At 37.8% G+C, this 21,269-nt stretch overlaps 2 protein-coding genes and 1 long non-coding RNA gene across 4 annotated transcripts in view; 2 read left to right on the top strand and 1 right to left on the bottom strand.

Moving 5' to 3' along the window:
* Positions 1 to 3,111, top strand: part of acap3b (ArfGAP with coiled-coil, ankyrin repeat and PH domains 3b) — a 113,621-nt gene extending 110,510 nt beyond the window's left edge. The window contains 2 exon segments of one of the 2 annotated variants that reach the window (NM_001083015.2): positions 9 to 58; positions 2,771 to 3,111. In NM_001083015.2, the coding sequence (NP_001076484.2) occupies positions 9 to 58; positions 2,771 to 2,842 (122 nt within the window). In that variant the 3' untranslated portion in view covers positions 2,843 to 3,111. 2 annotated transcript variants of the gene reach the window in all.
* On the bottom strand, positions 2,955 to 6,890 carry LOC147841630 (uncharacterized). Its single transcript, XR_015502253.1, has 3 exons — positions 6,645 to 6,890; positions 5,544 to 6,523; positions 2,955 to 5,501 (listed from the first exon to the last, which is right to left on the bottom strand). It is a non-coding gene; the product is annotated as an uncharacterized LOC147841630 (long non-coding RNA).
* Positions 6,891 to 6,937: 47 nt separating this feature from the next.
* mcrs1 (microspherule protein 1) lies at positions 6,938 to 20,925 on the top strand. Its single transcript, NM_213273.1, is given in 15 exon segments — positions 6,938 to 7,027; positions 7,252 to 7,311; positions 8,063 to 8,225; positions 8,305 to 8,443; positions 10,822 to 10,986; positions 11,066 to 11,175; positions 14,205 to 14,313; positions 14,428 to 14,566; positions 14,752 to 14,827; positions 15,730 to 15,758; positions 15,839 to 15,931; positions 16,366 to 16,448; positions 17,827 to 17,914; positions 18,297 to 18,424; positions 20,179 to 20,925. Coding segments are annotated over 14 exon segments (1,419 nt in total). The 5' UTR covers positions 6,938 to 7,027; positions 7,252 to 7,301; the 3' UTR covers positions 20,266 to 20,925.
* Positions 20,926 to 21,269: the final 344 nt, after the last annotated feature.

Genomic DNA, 21,269 nt, shown 5'->3' with positions numbered 1-21,269 from the left:
TCTTGTAGACGCCAATGTGCCTGTGAGTCCACTGAGGGTAAAGCGCAAGAGTTTACGAGTGAGTGATTCCGATACTGGTCATCATTTCTGGGTTTGGGTCTTTAAGGTGGTATGGTGACTTCACGGGTGTCTAACCTCATTTTAAAAGGGCTCTGTGCTTTACCTGTACTTACTCAGGAACATCATTAATGTTAACTCTTAAAAGTGATGCACGTTGGGGTTTCCAAGCTCTCTTCTTTAAGAAACATCCATTTTCTCTTCATTTTCACTCCAAAAAATTTTTTTTTTTCATTGGAACAACTTAATTTTTTTATGTTTAATTCACATAAATTTGTTAAAAGTGGTAACTTTTAAAACTTTAAAGCCCAGTTTCACAAACAGGGCTTAGATTAAGCCAGGACTAGGCCTTGCTTGAATTAGGCTATTTAAAACAGATTTATAAAAATGGCCTTAGAAAAATATTACTGGTGTGCACCTGGGCCCAGTTTTTCAAAAGGTTTAATCCGGATAAAATTGATCCAGATTTAGTAATCCTGTTTTTGCGATCCGTGATCAGGTAATCCAGCTTACTTTTTGAGCCAGTTTTTCAAAGCAACATCGAATTGGATCAATCTGATCCGGATAGGAACTTTTCAGGATCACTAAATCTGGATAACCAGTGCTCAAACAGGATGGGACATCACAATGTAGAACTATAGATATGTAAAGAGCAACAAGTAGAATAGCCAGCGTGGGGCCAATATAACTTTATTTTTATTTGAAATGAAAACTAAAAAAAATTAATAATTATTAAAATAATAAATAATAAAAACAAGAAAAAGCCCACCCCATCCTCTTTCAGCAGTCCACTCATCTGAGACCTACAACACTGTACATTGAGGATATTTATAATAAGTTTCAAATATAGATGTAAATCAAAAAAAAGACTTTATGTCAAAAACTCCACAATAATTTCAGACTTCCTCATCTGATGTGGAGAGACCAGATTGTCTGAGCGTAGCCTTTAGGAGGCGAATCTCTAGTCATTGGCCTTGGTTGTCTGCAGTTTGGTTAGAGTCAGTTGTTTCTCTGTCAGACGAAGCTGTGCTTCTGCCCTTTCAGTCTCTTTTTGCAATTGTTGAAAGTGATTTAAAAAAATCAGCGATTGCCATTCTTTGCAAATTTTTTTTGTTATTCTGTAATCATTGCATGCATCACTAATAAATATTCTAAACACAAAAATATTTTCCATTGTGATAAATATATATATATCAATTAGTGACAAAATAAAATTGATTGTTTTTGGTCAGTTTTCACAGCTGTTTGGGGGATTATTTTATGAGGCCAAACTCTTTCTACTTTGCTGTAGGCCTATACTGAAAGACTGAATACGTTAAAGCCTATACTCACTATAGCCTGACGGATGAAAAAATAAAATTAAAAACTTATGAATAAATAGTATATCTCGTAAGATACTGCATGATCCAAAAATAGTATTATTAAATACATTTTTTAAGTTTTCATTACATTTTGGACATGAAATCCACGCTAAATCCTTCCTTCTGATGGGATCAGTTTAATCCTGGTTTTTTGGATCAAAGTGATCCAGATCCTACAAAAAAGGTCTGAAAAACCCAAACTAAAGGTTTGATCTGGATCAAAACCAAGATTGGATTACGTGATCTAATCCGATTACGTAATCTGTTTTTTCTTTTGAAAAACCCATTTTCAAGATTTGATCCAATCCCTTATCCAAAATCCTAGTGGATTACTTTTGAAAAACCGGGCCCTGGAGACAAAAAAAATTACACTGACTTATTTAAAGACATCTCACCGCAAGTTATTTAGAGTTAAGACAGCTCAAACATGCAATTTAATCTTGACTAGCCTTAAACCTTGTTTGTGAAACCAGGGGTAAGTGTTACCAAATTAAGTTAACTTAATAGCATAAATGAATTGTGTGGAACTGTGAGTTACTCCTGACATCACATGGGGTTTCTGACAATTTGAAGATTATATATCTGACGAAAGTCTTGTTGCTTATCCAAGCTTAAGGAACAACACATAATAACTTGACTTCTAGTTGATCCTTTGGTATCAGAAGTGGCTTATATGAAAAGCAAAGGCTTCTAGATTACGCTTATTTTACCCCAATAAAACATGATCATTTCTTGATTGTTATTTATTTAATTTGGACAGTAAGATCTGACTCTGCTTAGACAAAAGTCTCTTCACTGAACAGAAATAATGTCCAGTATAGAATATAAAGTCCTGCTGCAGTGGAGACAGAATGAATATTGTGTCTGACTCCATCATGAGCTTGGAGGACTGCATCCATACATCTCTGCACTGACTCAAATCACTGATTAATAAAGTCATCTGGAATGGCGAAGAAAGCGTTCCTGCAGGACTCCCGGAGTTTATCAAGATTCTTTGGATTCATCTTCAATGCCTCCTCCATCATCTTACCCCAGACATGCTCAATAATGTTCATGTCTGGCAGTGCTACCTACTGAGCCGCCGTGACTAAAATGCAATCCCTCGTTTTTTCGACTAAAAGCAATTCACTCCTTCAAGTGGATTAATATAGGGAATGAGGGTATAGGGGAACGATTTCGGATATGTCCCAGAACGCAATTAAAAAGCATAAATGGGGGGAAAACATGAGTAACATATTAACAAAATGCAGAGAACTGGATATTTGACAGTGGTTTTACAGTATGTTAATAACTAATGCTACACTGAGTGCAGTGCACTTGCCTGTATTATGCTGACTTGTTTCCTTTTGCAGGCGTCTCCTCGTTCGCTGTCGTCTTTCGGCAGTTTCCGCACATGGCTTATTTACACTCCTCCAAAGCACTGACAGAGGAGACTCCATCAGGACACACACCTGCCGTGAAGACTGCCTGCACTGTTTTTACTATCTGAGAGTAATATATGAGAATGCTGAAATCTGATACCATCAATTGATTCGTTTTTATATTTGATATTTCCCCTTGGGCTGAGATTTTAAGCTTAAATTTCTGTTTTTTTTAATTATTATTATTATTTTAATTTGTTGCTGAATGAATGAAGCATCTTTCCTAGTGTTTGTTTCCCGTGACAATTAAAGGGAGATTTATTCTGAACTCCTTTTATTTGTGTTATTTGGTTGTGAAGGTTTTTAAATGTGCTGAAAAAAATGTCCTGACAGTTCTGATATACATGCATGAAATAGTAGCCTTGTAATAGGGTATATGCCGAAGCATGCTAATAGGACTTTTAATTTGCCAGTAACCTGGGCTAACCATAGACTGTAAGGGGCTAACCTAGATCTGTTTTCTTTTAAAATCAGCGATCTCCACTGGCTGGGTGATATCCGATATAAAGTGGGTCTGAGATTGTACAAGAAGCACTGCATTGAATTACATTTCCCCCCGCCATGTCTTTAGAATATGAGCATTTATTTTACCCCAGTATATTCAATGGAGCTTCTGCGCTAGCCTGCCGATTCTGACGGACGCGGCGAGTAAACGGCTTTCAGTCTTGTTTTAAGCTTGAGCAACTAAATGAATGCTGAAGTCTATTCAACTGATTGTATTTCGACTACATTACAACATCAACATTCAAAGGAGTCTGGCCGAGTGGTAAGTCTCCGGCAGGCGGGAATCTAGCCGGATCTGGCCCGAGTGTCTTTTGCTATCTGGGTCGATGCTATAAAAAGAACTGTTTAAAATAGAAAAAAAACTCAATAACAGGTCACCGGAAGTTTATTAGTATGGGAAACACACTAGCTCGGCATATACCCCATTAAGTAGTAAGTAATGTGTATTTATATAGCACATTTATTGTGTATGGCCAAACACCCAAAGTCACAGGACAACAGCATGAGTGCGCTCACCACACACCAGATATTGGTAGACTGGAGAGACAGTGATAGAGCCAGTTCAGTGGATGGGCATGATTGGGAGGCCATGATGGGTAAGAGCCAATGAAGGGAATTTGGCCAGGACACCAGGGTTACAGCCCTACTCTTTACGAGAAGTGCCATGGGATTTTTTATGACCACAGAGAGTCAAGATCTCGGTTTAATGTCTCATCCGAAAGACGGTGCTCAGTATAGTGTCCCATTCACTTTACTGGGGCATTAAGACCCACACAGGCGAGGCAGTGGCGCAGTAGGTAGTGCTGTCGCCTCACAGCAAGAAGGTCGCTGGTTTGAACCTCGGCTTAGTTGGCATTTCTGTGTGGAGTCTGCATGTTCTCCCTGCCTTCGCGTGGGTTTCCTCCGGGTGCTCCAGTTTCCCCACAGTCCAAAGACATGCGGTACAGGTGAATTGGGTAGGCTAAATTGTCCGTAGTGTATGAGTGTGTGTGGGTATGTGTGGATGTTTCCGAGAGATGGGTTGCGGCTGGAAGGGCATCCGCTGCGTAAAAACTTGCTGTATAAGTTGTCGCTGTGACTACCCCGGATTAGTAAAGGGACTAAGCCGACAAGAAAATGAATGAATGAATGAATAAGATCCACACAGACCGCAGGTTGAGCGCCCCCTGCTGGCCTCATGAACACCACTTCTACTTATTGTATTTACAGATCTTCATATTGAGAATTATTTAGAATAAACATCCACAGTGATTTGGGGTTTAGAAATCTGGATTTAATATTTTGTAACATCAGCTGTCAAAAATTAATAATGCATTCATTTTATGGTTGAGTTTTCAGCAACAATGTACATTGAATTTCACTGGAACCAGAAGTTGCTGCAGATTTTTATTGCAGTATGATGACATTTCTAACTGAAACTGAATGTTAAGTAGGAGCGGGGTTTTGTTTTTGCTCTCATCTTTAAGATGGGCATGGCTTTCCGCCTAAGCTGTCAAACTGACGTCATCGTGAAGCAAAATGTTTGATTTATTCCTCGACTTGATAAAAATTGCAAGATTAAAGCAATTGTTTAACACAAAGGTCTCAAACTCGATTCCTGGAGTGCCGCACCACCGCTGATCCAACTAATCAAAGGTTGCGTCCGAAACCGCCTACTACTCAGTAGGTACTGCATTTGAATTTAAACATACTCGGCCGTTAGAGAAGTGCGTTCTAGTATGAATGGAATTCGGACATACTACATCCACCATTTTGTCATGGTCACGTGACCTACCTGCGTCAGTTGCGTCGCTTCACTCCCATTTATGAATTCTCTTGCATACTAATTTTCGAATTCTATGGCTGCGCTCGAAACCGCATACTTCCAAACTATACAGTACGTTAAAATCAGTATAGAATTTGAAAATCAGTATGCAAGAACTACCTGGATGACTTACTACTTCCGGTGGGATTCTGATGCACGCTGTGCTACCATGATGCTCCGCGAGAGAATTCATGAATGGGAGAAAAGCGAAGCAGCTGACGCAGGTGGGTCACGTGACCATGACAAAATGGCGGATGTAGTTCGTCCGAATTCTAAAACGTACTTTTCTAACGGCCGAGTATGTTTAAATTCGAATGCAGTAGCTACTGATTAGTAGGCGGTTTCGAACGCAGCCTATGATTACCTTTAATTACCAGGACAGTAGAGATTGTTGACAGGAAAGTAAGGGGAGCAGAGAGATCATAGGACTACGAGGCGGGAATCAAACTTGGGTCGCCGTGAGCACTGGAATGCATGTGTCGATGCACTAATCACTACAGCACTGGCACAGACTTAAATTTTGTTTTGAACAATTAGTTATGAAAACTATTATGTTGTAAAAGAAATGTCTTCTCTACATTAAGCCACCCTCTGGAAATATTTTTAAAAGAATTAAAACGTTCACAGGAGGCTTAGGACAAATACAAACACAATTCAGGTGTTTAGAAAGAGTAGATTTTTTGTTTGACATAAAATCATCTGAAAACAACGATCTGAAAGACAAACTTATGGATAGAAAGAAAACAAAAAAAGCTATTATAATTTGTATGCTCTAAAAAAAATAATGGTGGTCTTAACCATGTTGTTCTGAATCGCGGTGGCCTTGACCGCAGGACAGCACGCAGTTAAAATAAGTCTTCTTAGATCAATAACTCTGCTAAAATACAAAAGAAAACATCACAACATTTCAGCAAACAGACACGCAGTCCCCATATTTTCTATTTTAAACTATAGTAAACTAGTTTAAACCTGGAGCAGGTCCCACGTATACCAGCCTCCCGTGTTTCCCTGAGGGTCCTCAGAGCGCCATGTAGCACCCTGCCTAGCGTGCATGGGCCGCTCAACCTCAGGGAGTGCATGAGCTAACCGGGCACCAATCCGTGCCGGATTACACGGAATGTTGCACATTTTGAGCAACAAACCCCTAATATGCCCTTTCAGCTGCAACCTAGTACTGGGAAACACTCATGCGCTCTCATTCACACACATACACTATGGACAATTTAGCATACCTGCGCATGTCTTTGAACTTGTGGGGGAAACCGGAGCATCCAGAGATGCACTCCACACAAAAATGCCACACAAAACTGCTGAGGCTCGAACCAGCGACCTTCTTGCTGTGAAGCGGCAGCGCTACCCACCGCGCCACCCCAAAACTGTACATATGAATAAAATAACATGTGTAAATGAAACGATAGCATTTTGCGGCTTTATGTTATTTGTAAAGTTGACAAATAGTTATGGAACAAAGAAAAAAGTATTTTGGATTTAGGCTACTTCGTTGAATGTCCAAGTTTAGACCAGCAGATGTCGCCAACATTTTGCGTCTTGATCACTTCGAAACAAACTCAATGATTTTGCGAAACAATTTCTCTAGATGAATGATCATTTCGAAGAAGCCCAGTTTCTATAATCAACAAGGTTTAAGATCATCTAAAATATTTCTAATTTACTACATCACACTGACGTTCGGCAGTGCTTTTACTCTGAGCTTTGTTTTGCTCAGGAGCATTTCCGGTGTACACCGGAAACTCTCCAAACTCAACACAAGCTTTCAGTTAGCTTAGCTTCATCGCTTTGTTGTTATTAGTCATGTATCTAGGCTAACTGTTAATTTAAAATTTATTCGAAGTCTAATCTCACCGAAACTCATTCTAAAGGTAAGCCATACCTCTGAACTTGTTGATTTTGCCGCTTAAATGTCTTGTTATGGTGTTCGGATTTCACAACAACTGCCTCTGTTAGAGCTAATAAAGATATTTTTTTATTACGGTGTACATATAATAGACAATATAGTGACACAAAACATTGTATTATTAAAGCCTGCACACGTATCACACTGCCGTTTGTCATTGTGTAGTTATGTGTTTGTGTTTTCCCGCAGTATTCATGATTCATCTGCATTCTGACTGTTAAACCGCTGATCTGGAGATCATGGAGAAAGGTAACGTTAAGATAACATCAACAACACCTATATGTCTTAAATATATTATTATAAGACGCTTGAAACAATTGGCCGTTCATACAGATACAAAGCTATCGATTTATTGCTTTGTTATTATTCTTATTATTATTATGGTTGCGTTGCCACTAAACAATATTTGCAGTTATAAACATTTTTATGTGGTATAACAACAGCTATTTTGTAGGTTAACTAAACTTTTCAACCAAAAAAAATAAATTTTCTGTGATCTTTCTAATGGTTTTATCAGTATTCACACACACATATATACACATGCATATTATAGCTGGGTATCATCAGTGTATAAGTGAAATGAAACTCTTGATTTGTCAAAGAGAGCGCCAATTAGTTACAATAAAATAGAAAATGAACTATTTGACTGAGGCCCTACACCAAACTAATGAATTTTTGTGCTCTGAAACCAGCTGTAAAAGTAAAATAAACTAAAAAGGTTTAAACATATTTCAAAGAGTTGAAGAATGGGTTCAACCTAAATCAGTTTTGCGAACACTTATGGTCCTGAAGTTCCCTTTTTTTGTATAGTCATTTTGTATTGATGATGTACTTTTATATACATATGTACTGTTTTAGTGTATAAAAAGCCTAACCTGAGTGTAAAGTCGCATAATATCTTTTGGCTTGACTGCTGAAACTGCAATGTTATTCTGCATTGTCTTTGTTAAATAAACCTGCTAATAAATACATAAATGATCTATATCTTATTGTGTTGCAGATGTAAAGGCGGTTGTTCCGTCTGCTGTGGGTGCAGGATCGTCAGTCGGGCCGATGGTTTCACAGAGCAGGTCAGAGGACGAGCAGTCGGCCGCTGTGAAGAGAAGTGCTGCTCAGGCCTTCAGCGGAGCAGGGCTGATCCCCAAACGCCGGAGCTCCTCTAGGTGAAGATCCATCATCTGCTTCACTGTGTGCTCTACACTTCATTGTAAAACTGAGGGGTCTCACTGTTGCTTTTTTTAGATCAATAAAGAGAAAGAAGTTTGATGATGAACTGGTTGAAAGTAGCCTCGCAAAATCTACCACTCGGGTCAAAGGCCAGCCAGTTATTGAGCCAATCAGATGCCCTGGGAGTGACCTCATGTCCAGCGACAAGAAAAAGGTACTTGAAGTTAATGTTCAATTAAGTGATGCAGTGATTTTTTGAAGTAAATTGGCTTTTTTAGATACTGACTTTACTTATAAAAAATGTATTACACTATATAGATAAAGTCAAAATGATCAAATCACTTTTATTGTCACATCATCAGCAGCATGTGTGCTATGATGAGTGAAAAGCTTAGGTGCTGGCTCCAGACAGTACTAAATACAGAGGTTGCTAATACAATGACAGTGCAAATACAGACAGTGCAAAATACAACAGCATACTCCCCGCCCCCCCCCCCCCCCCCCCCCCCCCCCATGCAAAAAAAGGACAATGTAGGATTGTCAGTGATATTTACAATGAAAAGGTGTCCACATAGTTGTAGGCAGTGTTGTTTCAAGTATGGATTGGAGTCACTGATAATTCTCTTGGCTTTCCTCATGCACCGCCTGGTGTAGATGTCCTGGAGGGAGGGAAGCTCACCTCCTTCTACGCGTCCAGCAGTTCGAACAATCCTATGTAGGCCTTTGCGATTGCTGATGGTGCTATTTCCATACCAGGTGGTGATACAGCCAGACAGGATGCTCTCCACAGTGCAGGTGTAGAACGAGCGGGGGATGTGGGGGCTCATTCGCCCTCCTGTGAATTTTTGTTCGTTTTCAAATATTTCCTGAATGAGCAAGTCATTTTTCACAGTATTTCCTATAACACTTTTCTGGAGAACGTCTGATTTGTTTTATTTATAATCTAAATGCTCAAAATCAAAATGCTGAGAAAATGGCCCGATGAAGTTTTTTGCTGTGCATATTACTAAACAAATATTTCAAACTAATCAAGTTTTGGTATATTTATTTACGAAAGTTTACAAAATGTATTCATGAATCTTGATCTTTAATATTAGAGTAATTTTTGGCATGAAAGAAAATTTTCATTTTAACCAGGGGTGCCCAAACTTTTTTCTATAGAGGGCAAAAACCAAACTTTATTGAGGGCTGTGGGCCAAATATATACCAAATCAAATATACCAAAGAGGAATTTCCTTATTTATTCTGTAATATATATATATATATATATATATATATATATATATATATATATATACAGTTGAAGTCAGAATTATTAGCCCCCTTTTGATTTTTTTTTCCTTTTTTAAATATTTCCCAAATGATGTTTAACAGAGCAAGGAAATTTTCACAGTATGTCTGATAATATTTTTTCTTCTGGAGAAAGTCCTATTTGTTTTATTTCAGCAAGAATAAAAGCCGTTTTAAATTTTTTTTAAAGCCATTTTTGGGACAAAATTATTAGCCTCTTTAAGCTATTTTTTTTTCGATAGTCTACAGAACAAACCTTCGTTATACAATAGCTTGCCTAATTACCCTAACCTGCCTAGTTTACCTAATTAACCTAGTTAAGCCTTTAAATGTCACTTTAAGCTGTATAGAAGTATCTTGAAATATATTAAGTAAAATATTATTTACTGTCATCATGACAAAGATAAAATAAATCAGTTATTAGAAATAGGTTTTTAAAACTATTATGCTTAGAAATGTGCTGAAACAATCTTCCTTCCATTAAACAGAAATTGGGGAAAAAATAAACAGGGGCGCTAATAATACAGGGGGGCTAATAATTCTGACTTCAACTGTATATATATATATATATATATATATATATATAAAACTAGAAAACTTAGCTTTAAATCCTATTACCTAACGCAGTTTTATTTTTAACATTTTATAATGAACTTATTACAGTATAACATTAGCAGTTCCATTCATAACACAATGGAGTTCAATGCAGAATACATTAGTTGAGCTGTTTGCAGATGACTTGTGCATTGTCCTCTATCCATCTCCTCTTAAAAGTCTTCATTTACAACATTTTATTGAAACATTCAGTTTCAGTTGGCTTTTTTGTAGCTCAGCAATAAAACAAAGAAACCAAAGGTTATGTTAGATTCAAAAGGACGATTACTGTCAGAAGCATTCGCTTGAAGGCATTTGTTGGAGACATACTCGCTACACAAACCCATTAAATCGCACTTCAGCAGCGTTTATTTGAGAGCACACAAGAAAATCAGCACTTAAGCAGTGTATATTTGCGTGTGTGCAAGAAGTTTTGTGTACGAACAGAAGAAATCGGTGCGAAAGCAAAGAGATTTTCATGCTCGTATTACATGAATGCGCTCTCAACTTGTAATACTGAGCTCATGACATTTATCATTGAAATAATGCCATAGGTAGTTGCAAGGTCTGTGTAAAAGGCCTGCCGCCACAGCTGGACAAAATCCCAGTGGAAACGCTGTATTATATCAAAACAAACTTTTATTTTAGATGTGATTAATCTTCGCCCATCACTAATTACAATATGAATATCATCTTTCTGAACCCCAGGGTTTGAAGTCTGCTAGCTCTCTGACGCCGCCTCTTACCATGGTGATCGCTCCTTCATCGATGACTAAACGCATGAAAAAGAACAAGCAGCCGCTGCAGATCACCAAAGACCTGGGCCGCTGGAAGCCCACCGATGACCTGCTGCTCATCAATGCTGTCTTACAGGTCAGATCTCTGGTGCTGTTTCTAAAAGATCAGCTGTGGAGGAGTGAACTCAACTCAAGTGCATGTCCTTTATGTTCAGACCACAGATCTGACATCAGTTCATCTGGGGGTGAAGTTCAGCTGTCGCTTTACGCTGCGGGAGATCCAGGAGCGATGGTACGCTCTGCTGTACGATCCTGTCATATCAAAGTAAGTCTTTCACTCATGTCATCATTCTTGTTGAGTTGTAGGTCCTGATTAACATATTACAGTAATAGTTCATCATGGGTTAAAAATGATTTGAATTATTGTTGTTATTGCCCACAAGTCTTTCCAAATCCCAATAACACATTGATTACAAAAAATACAAACAACAAAAATTCAAGAATGACAATATTTGGCTCTTTTTCTGTAGTTATTGCAACCAATTAGTGTTGGAAGAGACATGTTATTTTAACAATACTGATGCTAACATGCACATAAGACAACAAAGTGTATTTTGGGTTTAATTTATATCCATGTTTTAACAAAGTATATGGCTCTTAGCCTTACTTCATCCTTTTAATATAATAGATCATTTATATAATGTAATTTAGATAATGTAGTTAATATTTAGTCAGTTTATTTATACCTTATGAAAAAAATGAAATTTTTATACAATATAAATGTCTAATAGATATTTAATTTAGTTATTTTTCACAAATACTACAGAATGGTTACAGAACAGAACTGAGAGCAGATTTGTACCTTTTGTTTTAATGATAACTGTTCATTTTAATTATTGCTAATTGAGCTATTTTTTAGGTTTGTATAAATTATAGTCTGTTTTTGCTGTATTGAGCTTTTTTTTAACTATCTGCATGTTTTATGTATTAAACATTTAAACAATTCCTTTTTTATTTAGAAATAATGCATCACATTGGTGTGAAGATTACATTTTATGAATTTATATAGAAAGTATCTTAAATAGCTAAAACTAAAAATAATGTCTTTTAGTTCTGGTTTGTTAGGATATGACTAAAAACAATATAAATTTAACTAAATTAAACAATATTCATAGCAAAAATAAATGGCAGCTATAATGTACTGTGACATTCACAATAATTCAACTTATAACATTATAAATTCCATATAAATTAAAGTGAAACTTAATGCATCAATGAGAAATACATTTTACAAATGCTTTCTTTATTTGGTACCAATGTGTTTGTTTTGCTTAATATTATTCTGTAAATAGCAACATGTTTCGGAGGATAAAACTGCACAAATACTCATTAAAAAGCACAAAATACACAAGGCATTCGTTACTTCATGAAACAAATACAATCCAAGAGTGGTTGAAAATTGTATACAGCATTTATGTTATGGAAAAAATTAGATTTTCCCTTTGCTTTCAAATGAATGTATTCAGAAATATCTGGAACAAATGGACTGAATATATAAGATTACTCTGTTCAGATTTTGTAGAATCATAAAATAATGCAACTTGTTTTTAATATGCAAGGTACGCATTTTCTAATTTAACAACCAGTATGCTTTCTCTCACAGTCTCCTCTTCAGACTAAGAACAATGATTTAATATTATTTAATACAGAGTTTAACTCTGTGTATATCTGACCATCCCTCCGAACAGTGTAAAAATTTGTTATTAATATTGTTTACATTATTATTTTATTGTTATTATTTACTTTGTTTAATTTTTTATGTTGTGTTTTGTTACTTTCTGTTATCTATAACTAGAGTAAAAGTATTGACAGTGAAAAATGTATCCTCTTAAGCTGAAATACTGTATTGGTTATGCTGCTAAGCTAAATAAACTCTCTTCTCTGAAAGAGTGTGGAATTACTGTATAGGTCAGTAAATAATGACAGAAGTTTCTATTTCAATGGAGTGTGTTTTGGTGTGTTTTAAGTGTTTTGGGTCACACTTTAAAATAAGGTTTCATTAGTGAATGTATTTCTAACATGAGCTAAGAATGAACAATACTTGTACAGCATTTATTAATCATCATTCAACATTTACTAATGTTTTATTAACATCTGACGTCTTGCTTGTTATCATTAGTTAAAGGTTCACAAAACCCTCAAGTACTTTTTTGAGATTTGAACAGATGTGTGTGTGTTGAGTATCAGTTAAGACAATATTAGCAGCTGTCAGCTTTAATTGTGGGAAAAACTGGAAAATTTTGTCAGCTCACTTCAGCTTCCGGGTTTAAAATTGTTTTTGGGTGGATCAAAATCGTAGACGTAGCGCAGAACTGCAAGTGCAAGATTGACGCGTCGGTTTCTCATTACTATTCATCGCGGAGTTTTCTTATCCTATGAGAAGAGCCGGCTTCTTAATTATTCATGACTGCACGTGCTTTCCGAAGGTAAGGCAGGCCTGCCAGTGCCAAGCTGTGGACAGCGTCCATGGAATCACAGCACGCAGTATTTAGCTGTTCATGAAGGGTCGTATGTGCTTGCTTTCATGATCCGCGGGGTTTGTTGCATGTTTTTCCCCGCAATCCTGTCTGGGCCGATGCAGCAAAGCTGTTTGTGTGCAGCAAGCATTTTTGTCGGGAGAGCAGTACGAGAATTGGAGAATGGTGGACGTTGTCTTTTATCAGGAGTTCGTTCACATTTAGACACATCGCCGTGCTGCTGTTCGCCTAAATCCTCTTGATGACCAGCAGGGCTAATGGTTAACATAGACAGGGCAAAAGACCTGCTGCACTGAGTCTGCATTCAGACCCGGGGATCGAAGGAGAATCCTCATTTATAGTGTTTATATGAACACGCTTATCTTTATAATAATATAAATTGTGGTTATATATGAAATTACAAATAACAAACATAGCAGGACATTAAATTACTGTTTATATATTTCCATTTTAACTCTGTAAACTATAAAACCACGCGTCTCCTCACGGTTTGTGTCTCATCTTGTGAGCTAACTGACAGCAGTTGTTCGCTCCCCTCCTTCTCCCCTGCTGGCCACGCCCACTCCTGCCCTTTTTTCATGGAGCTCCACCCCCATTATGATGCATCTTTTGAAAAAATTCTGAGATAGACCTGAACCGAAAGTGCGGGGTGTCATGACCGTTAAGTTAATGCACCGTGAGTTAACATGAACTAATATACTATTAGCTAACCAGAACAAATACTGTAATATTTTGTTTATTGTTTGTTCATGTTAGAAAATGCATTAATTAATACTACCTCATTGTAAAGTGTTACCATGTTTTGTGTGTTACTCAGGCTCGCGTGGCAGGCCATGAGACAGCTCCATCCAGAGGCCATCGCAGCCATTCAGAGTAAAGCTCTTTTCAGTCAGGCGGAAGAAGCCCTGCTCGCCAAGATCACCTCAGTGAGACTCTCGTTCAGAAAGCAGACCAGCGTTAATGAAAGCAAATATATGACAATAAGCGCTTTCTTGATGTTATTCATTTCGATTTGATCCTCTCTTTCTGTTTGTGAGCAGAACAGTCAGCCGAAGCTGGACGTCTTTCAGGATTTGCTGAACAAGCACCCAAATGTGTTTTACCCATCACGCACTGCTAAGAACCTGCTGGTGCACTGGCAGCTCCTGAAGCAGTACTATTTACTGGAGGATCAGAGCGGTGAGATTGCCGTCATCTCTTACTTTTGTCTGTAGGGATGCACTCATAGGATATTTTTTGTAATTTCAGCAAAAGAACTTTCAGCTGAATCTAATGCCGATATTGCTTAATTGCATTGAGTACTAACTAGGGGCTGACGTTTCTGCTTCACTGCCACTTACACATCTGGTTTGCTTGGTTTACAGTTCAGCCCCTGCCTAAAGGAGAGCAGGTGCTCAACTTTTCTGATGCGGAGCAGGTGGTTGATGATGCCAAACTCAAGTAAGTCGACAGAATTTTCATTTCTATAATGTGCTATCGGGTCAAATAATAGCAGGTGACACAGCTGACGCAGCCTTTATGTTTGAATTTAAATATGCTGTGATTTTCCACCAAGGCAACCCAATGTGGTAAACTATTATTGGGTAAATTGTCTGGTTACAGAGGACAAAACACAGACCACACATCTTCAAAGGAGAATATCTGACTTTATCATTGTTTTTTAGATCAATATGTTAATTTAAGCGACGCAGTGGCACAGTGGGTAGCACGTTCGCCTCACATCAAGAAGGTCGCTGGTTCTCGCCTCGGCTCAGTTGGCGTTTCTGTGTGGAGTTTGCATGTTCTCCCTGCGTTCGCGTGGGTTTCCTCCGGGTGCTCCGGTTTCCCCCACAGTCCATGCAGTACAGGTGAATTGGGTAGGCTAAATTGTCCGTAGTGTATGAGTGTAAGTGGATGTTTCCCAGAGATGGGTTGCGGCTGAAAGAGCATCTGCTGTGTAAAAACTTGCTGGATAAGTTGGCGGTTCATTCCGCTGTGGCGACCCTGATTGTTAAAGGGACTAAGCTGACAAGAAAATAAATAAATGAATGAATGTTAATTTAGCATGTTTTCCTAAATATCAGCAAATATATGGTATTTAAATGCTTTAAAAGTGTACATACATCACCTTTAAGTTGTACCGGGATGAATGGCATTGTAGAGAGAGAGAGAAAAATGCCTACAAGTTGTACTATAATTTTATTCAGAGATAAATGCTTGCAAATTTTGCAATTGTATTGTGGCCTGAACAAATACACAATCCATACAGCACTTGGTATTCTGCTGTATTTGTGTCCCAAACACTCCCCTGCAGCTTTTTTTATTATTGTGTCTCTGATCTGGTGTTTTTTCTTGTTTATCAGGGACAGCAGAGATGAAGTCTTAGAGCACGGTGAGTTATTTCATCCATCCTGCTGTTCATTTTTAAATATTACAACACACATGGTGAAGTATGTTTTGTGTTTCCTGCAGAGCTGATGATCGCAGACCGACACCAGAAGCGTGAGATCAGACAGCTGGAGCAGGAGCTTCCTCGCTGGCAGGTGTTAGTGGACAGTATCACAGGTCAGATGTTTGCTCCAGTGTATTATATTTGAATATTTTATTTATCATGGATATGAAAATCAATTCACCTTTTTTTCTATAGCGCTTTTACAATGTAGATTGTGTCAAGCAGCATAACATAGAAGTTCTAGTGAAATGAAACCGTGTCAGTCCAGTTTTCAGTGTTGAAGTTTAGTTTAGTTCAGTTCCGTCTGGTTTAATTTTTACTGCTGAAAGTCCAAACACTGAAGAGCAAAACTATCGATGTGCAGCTTCACAAACCAAGCAAGCCAGTGGCGAGGAACAAGCTTCACCAATTGACGGAAAAAAACCTTGAGAGAAACCAGGCTCAGTTGGGATCGACCATTTCTCCTCTGGCCAAACGTCTTGTGCAGAGCTGCAGTCTAGGCGATGAGTGTGATTGTTTCAGTGATGGTGTGATGTCATTATTTCAGGCATGAACTCACCGGACTTTGATAATCAGACGCTGGCAGCTTTGCGTGGACGAATGGTCCGATATCTGATGAGATCCAGAGAGGTCAGTGAACTCGTGCCTCAATTAACACAGGAATGGTGTAGGAATGGGATTGCTGGAATATCATGGAATTTTAGAGGGTCTATTCCAGACATTAAAGTCAAGGAGTTTTATACATTTTTTGTCCAAGACACTGAATATCAGGGATTTTGTTTGTCTTTTAAAAATATATCTCCCATTCATCAAAATATTTGATTATTGTGGTCTAAATTTACTGATTTGGAAGATAATTTTTGCAAAATCTACCTCAATTTGTGCAGCATTTCTTTGTGTTGTTTTGCTGTAAAAGTATACACAAATTTACAGATTTTAGTCATGTTTCAGCAATTATTATTATTATTTTTTTATTTATTTATTATTAATTATTTATTTATTTTATTTGTGTACTTTATCTCTAATGACCTCTGCTATATTGTGAGGAAAATCTCACTATCTACTTTTTGTGAAGGGATAGTATTTGTTGTGTTCATATTGTCTAGATAATTAGTCAAGTCAAATCAAGTGTGGAGTACCTCAAGGTTCCATTCTTAGACCTATTCTGTTTAGCTTATATCTGCTTCCGTTAGGGTCTATTTGTAGAAAGTATGGCATTTCATTTCATCTTTATGCAGATGACACACAGCTTTATTTGTCCTTAAAATGGAAAGATACTGGGTCCATAACACCATTGTTGGACTGTCTTAAAGACATTAAATCTTGGTTGGCACAAATTTTGCCAAAATACTTTTTAATGTGCAATGAAGAAAAGACAGAAGTGGGCAACTCAGGATTGTCTGGATCTTGGTGTGTTAAATCCTTTTGTGAAACCTAATGTAAAAAACCTGGGTGTTATCATGGATAGTGACTTCAAACTGGATAAACAGATTAATTCGGTAATTAAAGCTCGTTTTTTTCCAGTTGAGAAAATTATCTAAATTAAAGTCTTTTTTGTCTTTTAACGACTTTGAAAGGGTTATACATATTTTTATCTCGACTCGGCTAGATTTTTGTAATGCCCTCTATGTAAGATCTTAGTTTTGGTGTTTAAATGCCTAAATGGACTTTTGGCTGTTCCATGTGCAAGGTTAAAAACCAGGGGGGGACCGTTCCTTTGCAGTGCTGGCCCCCAAACTTTGGAATAGTTTGCCTCTCCGTGTTAGGCAGGCCGCAACCCTTTCTGTTTTTAAATCTGGTCTTAAAACCCATTTTTACTCTTTGTCTTTTAATACCATATGAGAGTCATGTGTCTGTTGTGTTAAATGGTGTATGTGTACAACACTTTGGTAAGCACTTGTTGTTTTAAACAAAACGCTTTATAAATAAACTTTGACTTGACTTGAGTTAATTAGTTAATGTAATGCGGTGTACATGTGGTTTCAATAAACACTTTGGCGTGTTTCAGATCACACTTGGCCGTGCTACTAAAGACAAGCAGATAGATGTCGATCTGTCTTTGGAAGGACCGGCATGGAAGATCTCCAGAAAACAAGGTCGGACAGTGTAAAGTGCTTCATTTACAACCCCTTTTCCTCTCCTCTTTTATATTTACAGATTTAGCTGTTGTCTTTATCTTTAAAGAAATCTCATAAAAGAACAAGAGTATGGTTCTCAGTCTATTCTATAAATAAATTCATTCTTTATAGTGTGCAAAATTTTTTATTCTCATTAATGAAAGATTATAATGCTCTTTTTACGGCTCTTAATGTGATTCAGTCCCCAATGAGCGATATTTCTGTTACTTTGGTTGTTAGATTAACATTGACACTGACAGCAGACTGTCACTTAATGCTCTGATTCACATCTGATGTTCTCCCAACCGGACTTTTTAATGGCCTTTTCAAGTGGATTAAATTGTTTGTTTTTGGACTCCAGGAATCATTAAACTGAAAAATAATGGAGATTTCTTCATTGCCAATGAAGGCCGGAGGCCTATTTATATCGATGGACGACCAGTTTTATCTGGAAACAAGTGGAAACTCAATAACAACTCTGTGATGGAAGTAAGTATACATCACTCACTGGATCAATATTTACAAAATATAGCTTAGAAAAAAATTATGTTTTGCTGCATTTAGACTAAAGACTGGTTTATACTTCTGCATCAAGTGATCATCAAGACCACAGGTGTCAAACTCAGTTCCAAAAGGAAAAGGAAAAGAAAAGCTCTGCACAGTTTAGTGCCAACCCTAATTAAACACACCTGATCAAACTAATTGAGTCCTTCAGGCTTGTTTGAAACCTACAGGTAAGTGTGTTGGAGCAGGGTTGGAACTAAACTGTGCAGGGCTTCGGCCCTCCAGGAATTGAGTTTGACACCCCTGATCAAGACCAACGGTGCATGCCTTGCGCATAGCCGTGCATCTATACTTCTGCGCGCTGTTTCTCTTGCTCTGCAATAACACTTCTGAAGCGCTAGCTGGCAGCAGGTGTTTATGTTCCTCTGTGTCTAGTTTCTTAGCTGGTGTTTTGTTTTTTCTGAATGCTACCTTAATGTAGAAGTAGTTCAACTCGCTCAATTTGAGACGGGAACTAGCAGATGTGCAACAACATTAATCATAAGGTAAACACAAAACAAGACTTTCCATCTGGAGCTCCTTCACAGGACTTGACACTTGTAAACACAGAATCCAACGGGTTCGCACGGCTCTTGGTCCCGCCCACACTCGTCAGTACTAACAAGCCAACCAATCACAGAGCTTGTGCTACGCGTCGTTGCGATGTGTAGTTAAATTTTTTTAAGAGGTGCGTGTCAATGTCGGCGTCAGCCATGGCGAGGGCTATACCACTACGCACAGGCTGCGCTGGAGCGTGTACTTGACGCAGAAGTATAAATCAGCCTTTAGAAAATGTAGTTACCCAAAATTCCATTTTGAAAAACATTTTTTTATCAAGATTAATTACGCAGCGCTTAGTGATTAGCATAGTACAGCAGTGGAGTTTCTTGATTATTACGCCCCAATCACACGGGGCATCAGCGTCAATGCTTCACATTGACTTTAAATGGTTGAAGTCAAGCATTGCTAAATTGAATTGTGGATCTCATCGGCGCCGCTTCAGCAGCATTGCTTGCTGCAGAAGTTGGGAATTTCTCAGCTTTTCAAGTGCCAACAGAAGCGTCAGCCAATCAGATCAAGTAACCCAACTCAGACAGTAGCCGATTGCGGGCTAATTTCATTGGTTGATGCTGCTATAACTATCACGTCAGCCCCAACTTCAGAAATGCTGTCTGTCAATCGTTGATGCTGAAGCCCTATATGTGAATATGGCATTACGCCAGAGTGGCTAGCAATATTGCCCTTGTAAATAGCAACTTTTAATTTTCCATTAGTTTTATTACACATTGTAGCTACAGAAGAGTTAAGCTTTAAATAGGAATATTATCAAACCTTTTTTTTTTTCTTTTTTTTTTTTTTTTACAAAATGCTAACGGTCTAATCCGATTCCATTCATTATGCTAAGCTAAGCTAAGCTAACAGTGGCCTCGCCACGACAAGATATCAGCTGAATGGATTGAATCCTCTTAGACCGTTTGCATTTCATTTAAAAAAAAAAGTTTTGATGATTTCCCTGTTTTTCCTAAAATGAGTTTTAAAAACTAAAAAGTGGAGTTTTCCTTTAAGCAAAAAAGTGATAGCATTACATCAGAAGGTCTCTAAAATAATTTAAAAAAAAATCTATGATTGCTTTTGCATGGTCAGAACAGTCAGTAGTGATTTTCTAGAAGGCTGTGCTGACCTGTGTTCGTTTTCTCCAGATTGCAGGTCTACGCTTTGTGTTTCTGATCAATCAGGAGTTGATTTCTCTCATTAAAGCTGAAGCTGCGAAGATGAACCAGCCGTGATGGAAAAAACCCACCACTTCACTTTCCATTAAATCTGTAAACGAGACAGGAGATGAACTGTAATATCTCTTTACCTCTGACCAGAAGAAGAAGACCTTCAGCACAGCAAACAACTGAGCCCAGATCTGTTCACAGTGGAGGAAAACCAGGCAGAGAGTCAATATGCCGGTCACTAAAGGCTCATTCAGACAGAAAGATGTGTGTGGGGTAGGATTGTTGTTTTCAGGTCGTGTGTTTTGTTAAATTGTATATTTGGGTTTGTTTGTAATTAAATCTCAGTTAAGCTTGTATTGTCCGATATAAGACAGTATGCTAATATTCTGCCAAGACAGAACTAGTGTAAATATATTCATGGATTAAAACAGAGCAGTGTTTTAACAGTGGTGTTGTTCTTTGTGGTTCTGTTTGATTTCAGCAACATGGTAAGTGTTTAGAGTAAAAAGCTGATTTTCTTACGCTGTGTAATTTTATTCTGCCTGAATTGCTAACGGTCTAATCCGATTCAATTCGATATGCTAAGCTAAGTCAAAAGTGAGCACACCAGAAGAAAAAATCAGATGAATGAATTCCAAAATGGTCAACAATTGTTGTTCTTCATGGTTCTGTTTGATTTCAGCAACATGTTAGGACTTTTTAGAGTAAAAAGAGCTGATTCTCGTGCGCTGTGTAATTTTATTTTGTCTGAAATGCTAACGGTCTAATCCGATTCAATCCATTATGCTAAGCTAAGCCAAAAGTGAGCACACTAGAAGAAGAAATCGGCTGAAAGGATTCAGAAATGATCAACAATTGTTGTCCTTCGTGGTTCTGTTTGATTTTAGCAACATGTTAAGATTTTAGAGTAAAAAAAAGCTGATTCTTGTACACTGTGTAATTTCATTCTGCCTAAAATGCTAACGGTCTAATCCGATTCAATTCATTATGCGAAGCTAACCCAAAAGTGAGCACACCGAAAGACGAAATCGGCTGCATAGATTCAAAAATGGTCAACAACTCTTGTGCTT

Source organism: Danio rerio, chromosome 11 (genome assembly GCF_052040795.2).
Source record: "Danio rerio strain M-AB ecotype USA chromosome 11, GRCz13ab, whole genome shotgun sequence".
Lineage (NCBI taxonomy): Eukaryota > Metazoa > Chordata > Actinopteri > Cypriniformes > Danionidae > Danio > Danio rerio.
The sequence above is the reverse complement of the archived record's forward strand: the minus strand, read 5'-3'. Positions and strand labels throughout refer to the sequence as shown.